This window comes from Rhinolophus hipposideros, assembly GCF_964194185.1.
Source record: "Rhinolophus hipposideros genome assembly, chromosome: 2".
NCBI classification, from domain to species: Eukaryota; Metazoa; Chordata; class Mammalia; order Chiroptera; family Rhinolophidae; genus Rhinolophus; species Rhinolophus hipposideros.
This window is the reverse complement of record NC_138048.1, coordinates 47,112,736-47,129,043: the sequence shown is the minus strand read 5'-3', so window position 1 is coordinate 47,129,043 and position 16,308 is coordinate 47,112,736. Positions and strand designations below refer to the sequence as shown.

The 16,308-nt window shown below is 34.8% G+C and overlaps 1 protein-coding gene across 1 annotated transcript in view; it reads left to right on the top strand.

Moving 5' to 3' along the window:
• The window catches only part of RABL3 (RAB, member of RAS oncogene family like 3), a 29,003-nt gene that overhangs the window by 7,231 nt on the left and 5,464 nt on the right, over nucleotides 1–16,308 (top strand). Inside the window, exons 3-5 of the mRNA XM_081029252.1 lie at nucleotides 7,005–7,134; nucleotides 10,734–10,848; nucleotides 13,711–13,861. Of these exons, the coding sequence (XP_080885378.1) occupies nucleotides 7,005–7,134; nucleotides 10,734–10,848; nucleotides 13,711–13,861 (396 nt within the window). The remainder of the gene's footprint in view (nucleotides 1–7,004; nucleotides 7,135–10,733; nucleotides 10,849–13,710; nucleotides 13,862–16,308) is intronic.

Genomic DNA, 16,308 nt, shown 5'->3' with positions numbered 1-16,308 from the left:
TGTAATTTCTCTAACTTGATGTTCCATAAATGAAAGTATCTATATACATCTAAATAACACAAATTCCAGTACTCCTGATAAGAAACCTAGAGGCCTATTACTATGTTTCCCCGAAAACAAGACCTAGCTGGACTATCAGGTCTAATGCATTTTTTGGAGCAAAAATTACTATAAGACCCGGTCTTATTTTACTATAAAATTACTATAATTTTACTTATTTTACTATAAGACCCAATCTTACATAATATAGTATAATATAAGACCGGGTCTTATAGTGATTTTTGCTCTAAAAGATGCATTAGCGCTGATGGTGTTTCTAGGTCTTATTTTCGGGGAAACACGGTAACAAGTACTCCATCTTTGCAAACAGGTGGTTTAGAGACTGATTTGGCCTCGGTGCAAAAAGCGTCTTTTGAGGAACTATTTCCAAATGTCAGTAACTATGTTAAATGAAATTGTTCGTGTATCGAGTTTGCAAGAAAATTCTTCAAGTCAGTTTCCTTCAAATACATCAGAAATATTATGTATCATTAGGGCATCACCAGGAACTAGACAAATGAAAAGTAAAGGTGTTATTGTAAAGAAGAAGAAATATTCTCTTCCTAAAGATAGTCTTCAACATATTGAGTATGAATGCAGAACCTACTTTTTGAAAGATATAAAACATGTTTTTATTATAAATTCTTTATGTATACAGGAAGTTCAGTTATAAAGTGTATTCTGAGAGTTCTTGGACAAAGGGGAAATAGTAAAATGAAAAGTTTGGTCAGGTTTCAGAACTGGATTAGAATAATTTTTTGCAAGTCCAAAAAAAAAAAAACCCTTCTGTCAGCCTAATAATTATTACTTTTTTTTTAAGTAACAAAATTTATGATTACACTGCTGTTAGAACCCAACTTTATTGTTTTTTTTCCCCCTTTCTTCCGCCTCCCCCCACCCACTCCAGTTCAAGCCGTTGTTTCTCAGTCTAGTTGTGTAGGACACAGCTCCCTGGCCCACGCTGGTATTATCAGCCTTGTGCTGAGCCACCGAGCCATCCAACTTTACTGTTAAAACCATTTTTTTATTTACAGAGTATATATAAATTTCATCAAAAAGATACATTCCTTCATTTAATCAAGGTAAATGGCCTCATTAAACAAAAATAAAGACTAAACATCACATATATTTAAACAGAAATACAGCTTCATTAGAAGTTTATGAATATAGACAAAAATGTTACATGAACGAGGCTATTTTTTTAATTTTCAAGGTAATTTCTTCTCTCCAATTGCTTTTAAGATTTTTTTTTAATCTTTAATGTTCTGTAGTTTTGCTAACCTATGTCTAGATATGGATTAGTTTTTAGTCATCCTATGCAGAAGTTGTGCTTCTCATGTCTGTTTTCATTTTTCAAAATTTTTAGCCATTATCTATTTGTCTTCTTTCATTCTCACTATCCTCTCCTTTTGAACTTCTATGAGATTTTTGTCCCCTGTGCCTTTTAATTGCACTTTTATGTTTTCTTTATTTCTCTTTGGTGTATTCTGGATGATGTACTCTGAGCTACCTTACAGTTAACTAAGTCTAATCTTTTTAATATATCCACTCAGTTTTTCATTTCAGTTAATTCTAATTTTTAGGTGTTCTGATTCTTTTTCAAATGTCAAAAATTTTCAAAATATCCGATCTTTCATTATAGTTTTACTTCTTTTTGTTTTTACCTTTTTCTATTTATTTTATTTATTTGTTGATTTATTTTTAAGGAGGGCTCAGCTCACAGTGGCCCATGCAGGGATCGAACCGGCAACATTGGTGATATTAGTACCACACTCTAACCAACGGAGCTAACTGGCCACCCCCTCTATTTACTTTTTAATCATTTTAAACATACTGTTTAAATATACTATTTTATGGTTTCTTTTTTGGATTCTATTTTTTTTCTGGGTGAGTGGTAGATATCCTACCTGGTGTATATGTTGATTCTACCTCATGAAAGTGTATCCTTTTGTATGGTTTGTAATGCTTTGAAGATGCACTTCAGCAGGATTGTTTTTCCTCTTTGTGGAAGTCCTGTATGCTGTGCCTTTTCATTTCTGTTGCTGCCAGAGCCCTAGGGATTTCAGTGGTCCTTGTAATTTCTCAGCTAGGCGTTTCCATGCCATCTAGCTCATGTAAATACCCCTAATACTCGATTGTAGCATGGACCTGTGGTTTCCTTTTTTTGTGGACCTTTTATCTATTGTCTACCACTCCTACCTGAGGTCTCTAATGGAAAGTTTTTTCTGCTTTCCTGAGCCAGAGGATAGAGTTTTTCCTACACTTTTTCACTGAATGGACAGCTTATCAAGGGTCCAGATTTCATGAAGGGAACTACAGTCTGTTCCTTGTCACTCACCCACATATAAAAGCTGGAAAACATATCTCTATTCCTGGATGGGCAATAAATCTGCAGACCAGCCCCTGAAGCTAAATCTGAATCTATATGGTGTCCAGAGTGAATCCAGAAGCTAAACATTAATGAATGCCAACTATAATTTTATATATATAATGTGATGGTTCAGTGTGAGGTCGGAGGGATAGTGGATGGGGGGAGGGGGGTTCACAGTATGAGGGATATAAATGATGAACGTCTAAGTATTACCTTGTTTTGTACACCTGAAACTAATAAATAAATTAATTAATTTAAAAAAAAAAAATCTGAATCTAGGTCAGTTCCCACTTCTCACTCTGGTTTTAAGTTCTTCATTTCTAGCTTCTGGGGATTTCCCATTCTTTCTTTGGAGCTTGTCCTCTATTTTTTAAAAAATATCTTTACGGCATTTCTATGCATTTCAAGTCAGAGGGGACCCATTTGTCATTTCAGCCTACCAAATTCTTAGATATGGAAGAAAAACAAATTCTAGGTAATGAGTTCAATGGCAACTTTATTACGTTTGGGGGACCCAATAGCAAGTTCTGCACAGAATTTCCCTTTGGATTTTTCTAGCTCCCTTTCTGTGAGACTCCATATTAGAAAGAAACTTATATTTAAACTCCTACTACTTGGGTCAATCCCCATATTGCATTTTGCTTCTTAAAGAGTGACCTTAGACTAATAAATCACTTTACTTCTCTGAGCCTTGGTATATCATCTACAAAGCAGAGGTAAGTAATGCCTGCTTTATCTAGCCTGCAGGTTTGTAGGAAGGATCAGAGAAGCTTGAGATGTGAATTTAAAGTATAGTGCTTTACAATTTAGAGTTGAACTTCAATTTTCTCCGCCTGTCCCCCTGTCCTGCCCCTTTCATCCCCATCCAGCGTTCTGTCTGCTCATTTGCATGTAATTTACCTTTTGGCTTTTTTTCTTCTTATTATTGAATTGGCTAAATCACCAGCATAATATTGAATAGAAGTGATACAGTGGGTTTTCTTGTCTCATTCCTAATCTCAGGAAATTTTCAGTGTAATACCCTTAAGTATGGTGCTTTTTTGTAAGATTTTTTTGTAGATCTGCTTTATCAAATTAAAGAAGTTCCCCTCTATTCTTATTTTGATGGAAATTTGTATCATGAAGTGATGTTGAATTTTATCAGTTGCTTTTTCATGATAATCATAATGTTCCATCTTTCTTTTGTTACCGTGGTAAATTATGTTGATCGATTTTTAAGTGTTAAACCAACTTTGCATTCTTAGAATAAATCCAACTTGGTCTTGATATATTGGACTTTTCATATTTCACTAGATTCAGTTTGCTAATATTTTTTCAAATATTTGCATCTAAATTTATGAGAAATATTGCCCTATCGTTTTCCTTTCTTATAATCTCCTTGTGAAGTTTTGGTATCAGGATTATGCTAGCCTGATAAAATGAGTTGGGAATTGTTATTTGTGTATCTATTCTCTGGAAGAGTTTATTTAAGATTGGTGTTATTTCTTTCTTTAAATATTTGACAGAATTCACAGGTGAAACCATCTGGGGCTGAAATTCTCTTTGTGGGAAGTTTTTAAATAACATTAAAGAAAATATGAAAATGACTATATTCTTCTTGTGTCAATTTTGGTAACTTGTGTTTTGGAAAGAATTTGTCCACTTCACAAAAGTTGTCAAAAAATTTGTTTTCACATCCTCTGTTGTCTTTCAACATATGTAGGATCTTTAGTAATATTAGTTTTCTCATATAGCTGTTCTCTATTTTCTTGTTCAGTCTTTCCAGAGGTCTATCAAGAACCAGTTTTTTGCTTTGTTCATTTTCTCTGTTATATACTTTTTTTCTAACTTCTTGAAATGAGTAGTTGTTTCATTGATTTTTTTTTTCAGGCTTCTTTTTAGAGCTCTAAGTCTCTAAATTTTTAATTAGGCACAGCTTTAGGTACACCTCTGAAATTTTTTCATAATCATTCAGTTTAAAATAATTTCCATTATTTAAATTATCTAAAGTTAAATAAATTGTTCCTCAGTTGAACAGCCACATTTCAACTGCTCAGTAGTCACATGTTGCTAGTGATTACTATATTGGACATTTTCATCATCACAGTAAGTTCTGTGTGACAGCACTGATATAGAAAATTAGTATTATAGCAGCTCAAGAGAGAAAACGAGGTGCTTGTGAAGAGTGGAAAATCTATACTGGGCATTAATGATTGAATGGTGGCCTGGGCAATGGATGAATTGACTATTCCCCCATGAAGGGGGACATATATTATAGGTGAAAGAGAAGGAAATGGTAATAAATTCAGTTCTGGACATGATGAAGGGCCATATCTGAGTTATTCAATGGAGTCTGTCCAGAAGAATTTGAAAATGAGGTACTGAAGCTCGAGAGAATTTTGAGTTGGAATCATCTGTAGAGATAATCCGGAACCATGAGAGCTGATGAGGTTTTCAGGAAAAGAAAACTCAGAAACAGAAGAGCTGATGAAGAACTTTGGGGTACATTTGGAGAGTTGAAGGTGAAAGAGGGGTCAGAGAAAGTCTGATCGAAAGTAGGAGGGTAGCCAAGATGATGATATATATAAGAGCAAAGAGATGAGAATTTCATGAAGGAGGGATTGATTTTTCGTATGAAATACTATAGAGATATAAGGACTGAGAGAGGGGGAAAAATTGAATTTGGTGATGATGAAGTCAGTGCTGACCTTTGAAAATGCAATGGAATGTTAGTGGCAGAAACCAGATAATGTGAGTAGGCAGAAATGAAATAGAGACAAAGGTTTAAATCAATGAAAGTTTAGAGGTTAAATAAAGGAGTGAATGGGTACAGAATAGAAGGGTAAAGGTGGAGGATTTAAAAAAATAATAGTAATGAGCCTGGCTAAAGGCGAAACAAGATTGCTGGAAAGGTAGAAGCAATTAGGAGTAACCTCTATACTATGCAATCATTAATTTGTTCATTCAATACATACCTACTGGGTATCAGACACTGGATATACTTTTAAGGCAAAAGCAGCAGGATTTGCTGACATATACATAGTATGAAAGGAGTTAAGGATCACTGTTAAGTTTTTGGCCCTTCAAAGGCCAAACTGGAAAGACAGAATTGCCTTTTCCTTTTTGAGACAAGGAAAACTGGAAGAATAGGTTTGAGAGGAAGAGTAGGAAATTATTTTCAGATGTGAAATTTGAGATACCTGTTAGATATCCAAATTGTAGTCTGGTGGATACTGGTAGTCTGAAGTTCAAGGAAATGGTCCAGGATAGCTATAAATTTGGAATTCAACAACATAAGGATGACATTTAAAATCGTAAGATTATCTGAAATTGCCAGGAGAGCAAGTGTTAACAGAGAAGAAAAGAGATCCAAGAACTAACCTTAGGACACTCCAACAACTAGAGGTTAGAGAGATAAGGACAACCCAAATGAAGACTGAAAAGGATTAGCCAATGTGGTGGGAAGAAAACCAGGAGAGTGTGATACCCTGGAAGCTAAGTGAAGAAAGTATTGCAAAGCAGAGGAGTGATTAGTTGTGTCAAATAGTAGAATAAGACGAAAACCGTTTACTTTTCACTGGATTTAGCCAAGTAGAGGCCATTGGTGACCTTGATAAAGAATAATTCAGTGGGGTAATTGGGGCAAAAGTGTGACAGGAATTAGTTCAAAGGAGAATGTAAGGAAAAGAATTAGCGACAGTTGAGAATAGACAACTCTTTTGAGGGCTTTTGCTGTAAAAAGGAACAGAGAAGTAGCATGGTCTCTGGAGGAGGTATGTGAGATCAAGAGGAGGTTATTTTTTTCTAAGATGGGAAAAATTATGGCATGTTTTATACTGGTGGGAATTATCCAACTGAGAGGGGAAAAGTGATGATAAAAAGGAGAGAAGAGAGAGGAACTACATCTTTGATAAGAAAGAGAAGATGGGACTTCACGCACAAGAGGCAGGATTTGGCCTTAGGGACACAGGCGCCTGTCTATAATAGCTGGAGGGAAACTAGATTATATGGACATAGATGCAGGGAGGTGGACAGATTTGGGAAGAATGGATTGTAGAAGTTCTCTACTGATTTCCTCTGTCGTGGGAAGCAAGGTTACTGGCTATGTTTGAGGATAGGACGAGATATTGGAAATTTGAAAAAGGAGAAAATATGAAATAGTTATCTAAGAGAGAAAAAGAGGAAATGGATTATGGAACTGATTGAAGGACAACTCCTAAGATACAGTTGAATGTGAAATGAATCCAGTCAGGTTAAATGTGTGTTTTTCTGACCTTCATATTCAGCTAGCTAGGTTATAGACATGGGATCAGGAAAAAGGCGGATATAATCAGGATTGAAATTGTGTCAAGTGAATACAATGTGAGAGAGGGGTAAAAGAGTGACTAAAATAACAAATCATGGAATTTATGCTTAGTTAGGAAGGGAGGAATTGGAAGTGGAATCGGGAGCTGTGAAAAGTACTGGGATCAATTAACAACAATAGGGTCTTACGGAGTCAAAGATGATTAGACTTGGAGTGTTGGAGGTGGTGATCAGAAAGTCAGAGGGTGAGATGCTGATGTGCAGTAGCCGATGCTTTAAACTGATATTTTGATATGGATTGATTTGGTAGGTTCATGACTACAAAGAAGGAACCCCAGAAGAGAAGACCTACTATATAGAATTATGGGATGTTGGAGGCTCTGTGGGCAGTGCCAGCAGTGTGAAAAGCACAAGAGCAGTATTCTACAACTCTATAAATGGTAAAGCCTTGTTTATTTCTACCAGTTATTAGTGATCTAAGAGTACAGATCATTTGATATGGAATGATGTGAAATGCTGTGGGACTCATCTTAATTTAAGAAAGATCTAATTACTCACAACTCTTAATTTAAACCTGCGTATTACATTCTAGTCTGTGTTTCTGGATTCTAACCATATAGTTCAAAACATTGAAATAAAGTTGCATTTGGGAGACTTGACATAAAGCATGGAACTTTTTCAAAACACTGTCCACTGGGAGTGCCATTTCTCCCATCAGTTGAGTAAATACAATAGAACTATTTTGAGTAAATACAATAGAATTAGGAATCCCATAGTCTAAGCCAGATGTCACAAAGATAACAGATTTCTTTCATCTGCCCCTTAGACAGAGTCTTATATAATACATTATAAAGAGCTGCCCAACGGTGTTTTTAGGGGTGCAGAAATTTCATCCAGTTATGGATATTCAAATACCTGAAGGAGATTTCCAGATGGAGGCATGTATTAGAGGACGTAATTACAAGTCAGACATGCCTATTCTGTCAAGAGACTGACTAAACCCCTGACACTTGTGATTTACATGTAGAGTTTATCTTCTCTTTTTTAACCTTTTTTTCACAATAGTGAAATGTAATTTCAATTGATGTACCAAAAGATTTAGCATCTCACCCCTTCCCTCTTGGTATATGCTTAGCTATTCATAGGACCTCATTTATACTATGCTTAGATTTCATTAAATATTAGATAAGTATTGCAATTATTTAGTACCTTCTTCATTGCTTATGTTCTTCTTTCAATATCTTATCTTCTCATATCACAAGCTGTTATAGACACTATAAAGAGAAGCAGAGAAGGTTCTTGCCATTGGATACATACTATAGAATACAGTGACTTATATTAGTTCAGACCTGTGTCCCACTAAGCTCAGAATTCTATCTGAAAGTGTCCCAATCTAATTGAAGCAACATAACATTCATAAATGAAACAAAACACGGTTGATATTAATACAAGACATTGTCATGCAAGAAAGTACATGATAACTGCATATATTAATAGAATGTATATAAATGAGAAAAACAGTAAGATAAGACTGATATAATGTTATGCGGCTTCTTAAAGAAAAGGAGAGAAAGAAAAGAAGCCTGGTTTAGACTTAGAATCAAGTGATTATATCAGCCAAATGACTTATCAAAGTTTATATAAATCTGATCTGGTAAAGAGAATTTTGCATATGTAACACTTGAACTTTTGTTTAGATCTTTTTGAGAAAGAATTAAGAGCAAAATATAAAGATAAAGATTAAATTATAAATAATAATAAAGTTAAAGACCATTCAAATCTTAGAAACTTTATGGAATTCTGAGTCATAAATGCATTAAGTACTAAAGAAGAAATCCATCTAAATCCATTTACTTATCTTTTCTATACTTATTAATTGGTGATTTGTCTCTTCCTTGAATATTACTGAAATAATTGCATATATTCTGTGTTAGTGTTACAGATAAGACTGAGGTATATTTCTGTTTCTTTAAGTTTAAAAAATCCCTGTTATATAAACAGTTTTCTATATTGTTTTCATCCTAACTCTGGAACATTTCTCTTGGTAGAAGTACTCAAGGTTCTTTACTCATCTACCTGGGAAACAGCATAAGGATCACTCCATTCAAATGCACAGTCTTTATTCTTAGCAATAACTTTTCTTCCCTCAGTAACCTACCTTCTTTCCACTGTGATGAACTAGGCTGGTTCCTATGAAGGAAACCTATAAAGTGTCTTTACCTCTCTCTTAAGATTAGAACATATTCTGATCAATTATCACCTGCCTTCTTTCCTCTGGGCCCCACCGTGCCCCTCCTAGCTCATAGTCTACAAAAGCAAGAACACTCAGCCCAAATGAAAGAGGGAGAATAAGGAAAAGAGTGTTGTAATGTCCTTAAAAGTTCAAAAGTCTTAAATAGAGATCCTCAAAAATAAACTCCTCCCAACCCATCTAATAGCTCATCTAGATCTTTGTAATCTTTTCACTCTCCCAACCAAAAGTTTCACCCATAGTTTTGTGATCTTTATACTTGATATAGGGAGAGGAGAAAATATCTGCCACTCCGCTGCCCTAAAGTGAGACTTCATTCTGCGTTTCTTCAGTCGTTTACTGTCGGATTACCTGAGTTCAAATTCTGGCTACTCTGTTTACCATGTGACCTTTGGCAAACTACTCAACCTCTCTGAGCCTCAGTTTCCACATTTGTAGAATGATGGTACTTCTTACCTCAGGACTGTTCTGAAAATCAAATTAGATAGCACATGTACAGTACATACGTGCACCCAGTACTCTGAGCATATAAGTGATAAATAAATGTTAGCTATATTCTTTAATGGTAGCTTTTGAAAAACTTATCCTCTATCATCTGTCCTTGATGCCTAATAGAATACCTCATTGAGGAAGGTAGAATGAGTGCCGTTGGATATGGGGGCAATTGTCAGATCTCTATGTATTCCAGATGCTGGGAGAGACACAGATTTATCTGTGCCAGCTTGAACAAGTCAACTGTAATGTGTACAAGCACCTTTGTTGCACAAATGTTTATTACAAACTAGAGGAGCCAAGTAATTCTAACTCTTCTGGCCTTTTTCAAATTGACTTTTCTTACATCTTGAAGATGGAGGAATCATCAGTTTTATGTCTTCTTTTCACAGTAGAATCTGAGTAATATACAAAAAGGTTGGGAGTTTGAAAGTCTAGTCTTTTGACCACAAGATACTAAATTCCACTAGACATTAAAGCTTTTCCTGTTTTTTGCCTATTTCTTATTGTAATAATTACCTGCTTTACCTTTCTTTCTAGGATCTTAACTGATTCTGTTTAATTGTATTTCTGAGCCTCATTACATTATTTTTCTCAATCTCAAAAGTCCATCTATTTTCTACTATGCATATTTCTCCACTATCTCTTCCTACCCCCTCTAGTGGCATATATATTTTGCTCTTTTAACTAAATCAAAGAACTAAAAAATTAGATGTTTGAGTGGATTAGGCAGACCCAGGTGATCTACAGGAAAACATTTTGTCAGCTAAAGAATAGCAATTGTATCAAATTAAGTCAATACTCTTTTAACACATTTTATCACTTAATTTTTTAGTGAGTATAAGCATTATGTGTATATGTGATATTTATGACAGTACTATGTGTGCACAGTGCAAAAACAAACTTTTTGAATGCATGGGATTTCTTATATATTTGAAGTAGTTTTGATTCTTTTTTTTTTTTTTTTGATGGGGTGGTTCTGCAATTAGGACCAGGCAGAATTAGACACACATTAAGTGTTGAATGAAGAAAAAAAGAAAAGACATTCTAAAAGTTTAATGACACTTTGTCAGCCCTTAAAGAACATAAAAAAAAAAAGTTAGACTGGCAAAGAAAATTTGGTAGTTCATTTGTAAACAATTATTTGTAAGAGAGGAAATTTTAAAATAATTGTGTCTGTTTGTTAGTCATACTAGAATGCTAGGTTCCTGAAGCAACATATTTACTAAGCCCAGTTTGCCAATTCTGAAACAAAAATTGTTACCGTATTGACATTATTTTCTCTGATTATTTTAGGTATTATTTTAGTACACGACTTAACAAATAAGAAGTCATCCCAAAACTTGTATCGTTGGTCATTGGAAGCTCTCAACAGGGATTTGGTTCCAACTGGAGTCTTGGTAACAAATGGGTAAGCCCAGATTACTTCACAATTGGTTTGAAATGTTATGGCAATCACAGAAATGTACCCTCCAAAAGAACACTTTGTAAGATGTTTGATTTGCAAATATTTTCTCCTGTTCTGTAGATTGCATTTTCATTCTCCTAACAGTGTCTTTTACAAAGCAATAGTTTTTCATTTGGATAAAGCCTAATTTCTCATTTTTTTTCCTTTGATGTATTATACTTTGGGTTTCATGTCTAAGCACTCTTTGCCTAATTCCAGAACATGCAGGTTTTTTCCTTTGTTTCTTCTAGAAGTTTTATAGTTTTAGGTTTACTTTTAGATCTGTGATCCTTTTTGAGTTAGTTATAATGTTGTGAGGTCTGGGTTGAGGGTAACTTTCGCATATGAATGTACAATTGTTCCAACACCATTTGTTGACAAGATTGTCCTTTCCCGGTTGAACTCCTTTAACTCCTTTGCCAAAAATCATTTGATCACATTTATATGGGTCTATTTCTAGACTCCCTAATTCTGTTCCAATGATCTGTGTACTTGTCCCTTCACCAATATTACTCTGTTTTGATTATCATAACATTATAGTAAGTCTTAAAATTAGGCAGTATGATTCTTTCTACTTTATTCCTTTCCAAAATTGTGCAGCTATTCTAGTTCATTTAAAATTAAAATCAGCTTGTCTATATCGACAAAAAAAATCTGCTTGGATTTTGATTGGAATTGAATTAAACCTATAGATCAAATTGGGGAGAATTTTTGTTGTGTCTTTCCATTTACTTATTTTTTTCAGTTACAGTTGACTATTTTTGAAGCAAATCCTAGACATCATTATCATTTCATCCACATATACAGTGCTTCATTGTGTAACTTTAAAACTTAAGAACTTTATGCACATAACCAAAATATAATTGTCACTCTTTAAATGTAACAGTACTTCTTTAATATCAAATATTATTTTAATTTCCCCAAATGTCATAAATGTTGGTTTATTCAAAACAGTATCTAAATAAGGTCCATTTGTATTTGCTTTCTTAAGTTTCTTTTTATTTTAACTTTTCATTCATTCATTCATTCATTTTTACTTTCTAACAGTTTATGTGTGAAAAAAGATGGCTTGTTTGTCCTATAGAGTTTCCTGTATTCTGGATTTTGCTCATTGTATGCCTGTGGTGTCTGTTAAATTTGTTTCTCTGAATCCTAAATCCTCTGTAAAGTGGTAGTTAAATATAGTGGTCTGAAAAATGCAAGTTTTTTGTTTTTGCCAAAATTAAATTGGATATACAATTAAATGAAAGAGAGAAAAAAAATGAAAGCTAAAAAGAGAAATAAGAGACCAAATTATATGTATATGGCAACATACATATATATGTTATGTTACATACGTAATACATACATATGTTAATGTATACTGCATGTGTGCAACATGTTATATTACATGAGTAATACATATACAAGTGACAGAAATATATGATTATCAAAGATGCTGTTTGATAAACTACATACAAAAATTTGTATGTGAGCCAGAGATAGTATAGGAAAAGGAAATAGTCCTAAAGGAGGATACTCTCAACACTTTATTCTCTAATAAAGCAAATTTCAGTTTTGGAACACTTCTCCTGAATCAGGATTGATGTTGGTAATAGGAATCAAAGGCCTCGAACTAAAACTATTACTGGCTTTGATGCAATAAATAGAATAATAATATTTTTATGATATGGGAGGTTACATTGTTCAAAACAATTGTGTTCCAAGGCTGAATAGTAACTGAGGCTCCCTGCAAGATTACTGTGAAGGGCAAAAAGATTTGATAATTTTGAATACACACACTCCCCAATTTTGATTATTCAAAGAAAAAGAAATGTCAAAGGAAGAAAAAAAATCTGCGTTCAAGTGGGTTGTATTGATTGGATTATGCAATATTGACTTATTGTCATAAGGTGTTGTCAACCAGGTTTTGCTGACTGTTGTAAATGGAGCTTGTAACATGTCAGAAATACAAATCTTTTATTTCTCTTATGTGACTAGAATTTAAATTAATTCAACAACATTGGGCACTACGTTGCATTTAGTAATAGAAGGAATAGCACTGTATCCTATGAGTAGAAATAGAAAAATAGAATTATAATAGCCAGTGACCCAAGGCCACTATCCCTAAGGGATTTATATTGCTTGTCCTCTGTCTCCCATAGCACTCGTGTCAGGACAAATAACCATTTGGTGCTTAATTCTTTCCTCCTACTATTCATTTTGCATTTCACCTGTTTCCTTCACTTTCCATGTGTTGAATCCATCTTTCCCTAGGCTATAGCATCACCTCTGGTCGATTTATTCTGGCCTTCAACATCCTTATTTCCTATTTTCTGAAACAATCTAGTTTTCTTTATTCATAGACAGAAATATCTATGGTAGGTATAGAGCTTATGCATATCCCTGACGGTACCCAAAAGCTTGTTATTTCCCCCTCTGGCACAAGGCTTGAGAACCATGCTAGGTTTCTGAGTTTTCTCCCCACTGAGGTTTGAATCTACTCTACATCTACACAGAAAAATTCCCGAGCCTTAGAAGACAGAGCTTTGGGAGAAGTCAAGTCAACCTTCCATGGTATACCTGGTGGGCACTCAGTTATTCAAGTAATCTATAAAGACTCATGGGAACAAATTTTGATGAATGACAGAATGCTATAGATGGTGAAAATAGATTGATAAATAAACAAGTAGATGGAAGAAATTAGGAGAAAAGTAGATTTATAGGTGATGGGGGAGCAAGTATCAGTGTATTATCAGTAAAATAGAATTAAACCATTTGCATTTAAATATTACACATCTACCTCAGAAAGGTAAATTCTATTCATCTCTTCATTATTTATCACAGGGATTATGACCAGGAACAATTTGCTGATAACCAAATCCCGCTGTTGGTAATTGGGACTAAACTGGACCAGATTCATGAAACCAAGCGCCATGAAGTGTTAACTAGGACCGCCTTCCTGGCTGAGGATTTCAATGCAGAAGAGATTAATTTGGTGCGTATTTTCACTACTGCATGTTTGTGTTATTATCAGATGAAAGCAAAACTGCAGACTTCACAAGTCATAAAAGAAGCTTTGTACTTGAAATCAGGCTATTTGGGTTTTAGTACAAAATGTAAAAATTGGAATCAGCATACATTAGACTGTCAGATGGGCACAGTCATTTCAGCCTCCTTGTATGCTGATCTGTTGGAATGTTCAAACTTTGTTCTATGAATAATGTAAATCATGGGCTTTTTCTTGAAAAGCGTTTTATAAATCAGACCAAAATCAAAATAATTAAATAAAAGGTGACAAAGAAAGGTTACTGATACTGTACCTTGATTATTCTTGCTTTAGATAAGTCTCTTAGCTTCTTAAACTATACAATTTGCCTTAAAGGCCAAACAAATAGACAAGTGAGAAAATTACAAACTGTAAACGAAGAGTGCTTCTTAAGTATTAGTGTATGTAAACTGATGGGAATACAGAGGATTGAATCCCTTCCTGAGATATTTAGCTCAGTCAGAACTCGGCGCTGAAAAGGTGGGGAAAAGTCCTTGTATAAACCAGTTAGCGTTGCCCAGAGAAGGATCCTGGCCAGCAGCTTCAGTCATGGTAGGATCGCCGCAGCACACACAGTGCACTGGCATTCAGACACGTGGCGGTAGTGGTGGCTGCTTAATACTAATGGCTGCCACTTACTGAGCATTTCTGTGCCGAGCACTGTTTCAGTGCTCTACGTATTTTATCTCACATGCATCATCGTCACCTCATCCCTATAAGGTAGGTACTGTTATTATCCCTATTTTAAAAATGAAGACGAGAAGCAGCGAGACGTAGCTAGGCCAAGGTTACACCGGTCAAAGCAGGCCCTCTCACTTCCCAGCCTGCACTGTACAGTTAAGCCTATTTTCCACTTAATTATCCTTCAGTTAACATTTAGAATCTTGGAGCTGAAAGAACTCTAGAAATCACCTAGATTAACAGTTACCCAAATCTGACTGCATATTCATATTGCTAGCAGTGCCTGTGAAAGTTTTTTAATAACTTCCCCCCAGCAGGAGCTTTTTATTCATAAGGTCTGGCTGGAGGAAGAGGACTCTCATTTTAACAAATGACTCAGGTGATTCTGATGCCCTTACTCTGTGATTCAACGTTTGTGGTGGCCACTGCTTGGTTCGACCCCACCTCTACCCGCTTCACTGAGTCAGTTTCTGTTTGCCATTCCATTGTTTTTTACATTCTCCTTTGCAGTGGAGATGCCTTGTTTTTCTCAGCCGCCATCGTGGACTACTATTCAGCGGAAATGCCCCAGGTAGTGAGCACAGGCCCATGATATTCCAGAGGATGTCTGCTACTTAGGATATATAGTAACGTTCTTGTTGAACAAGTGCTAAAGTTACTTCATTTGAACATTATTTCCAAAGGGAAATTTACCATTAAATGTAGTTGCTTTGTTCCAGTAATTACTTTTAATGTGCTTTGGAATGTATCTGGGTCTAGTGGCTAGATACTATATGTTTTTCCTACTTTACTTGCAAAGGCCAGGCCAGTTGCTAAGATGGAGAGGTACTCGAGTGGTGGGACTTTGGCACACAGAGTCTCCACAATACACTTTGGGCCTCGTATCAGTTTATGGCTTCAAGAACATAGCAGAAACAACAAGACGGTCTTGAGTATGCAGAGAATTAAAAATGAGGAAGAAAATTGGATAAGAGTTTCTAAAAGAGATAGCAGTCAGAAAGACTCAGCAAGTTAAATATAAAGCCTCAAATTAAAAACTAATATTAATAGTATTAGTACTAGCCTCTTTGGTTATTGTATGAATTTACCTAAAACTATAGAAAAGTAAGAATATAACATCAATGTATACATCAAAAGTGAAATCAGTTACCTTGTGCCTGAAAAAAAGGCAAAATGTTTAAATTATAGATAGGAAGAACATTACTTATTTTTTTAAATTCTGTTAGGCTAATTGTATCTAATGCAAATTTTTCTCTGTTATGTGCTTACTTCAAAGCAATCATATTGAAGCATCTTCCCTGGTTATTATTCCTTTCTTAAGCTTAGACAGGCTATTTAGAGCTATTAATTTTCAGGCTTTGCCCTCAGCCATGATCAATAACAGATGATGGCTCTTTAAAATTCAGCTTTAAAATTCTTATCCTAAAATTACAGGGTTTCTCTAGCCTGGTCAACCTGAAATTGTAGAGCCTTAGAATTTAGATTTGTAGAGGTTCTGTTTGTTTGTTTGCTGCTTGATTTCGTTTTTGTGTTTAGTACATTAGCTGTATTTGTAATCATCTGTGAAGTCTTTTGACATTCTGATAATTATGTAATCAATGTACCTTTTGTAAAATGTATTTCATACAGGGTCATCTAAGGTTTGTGTTTTATATGCCCCAATTGCTGTATTAATGTGTTTAAACATTATTTCTAATACAATAGTTTGCATGATG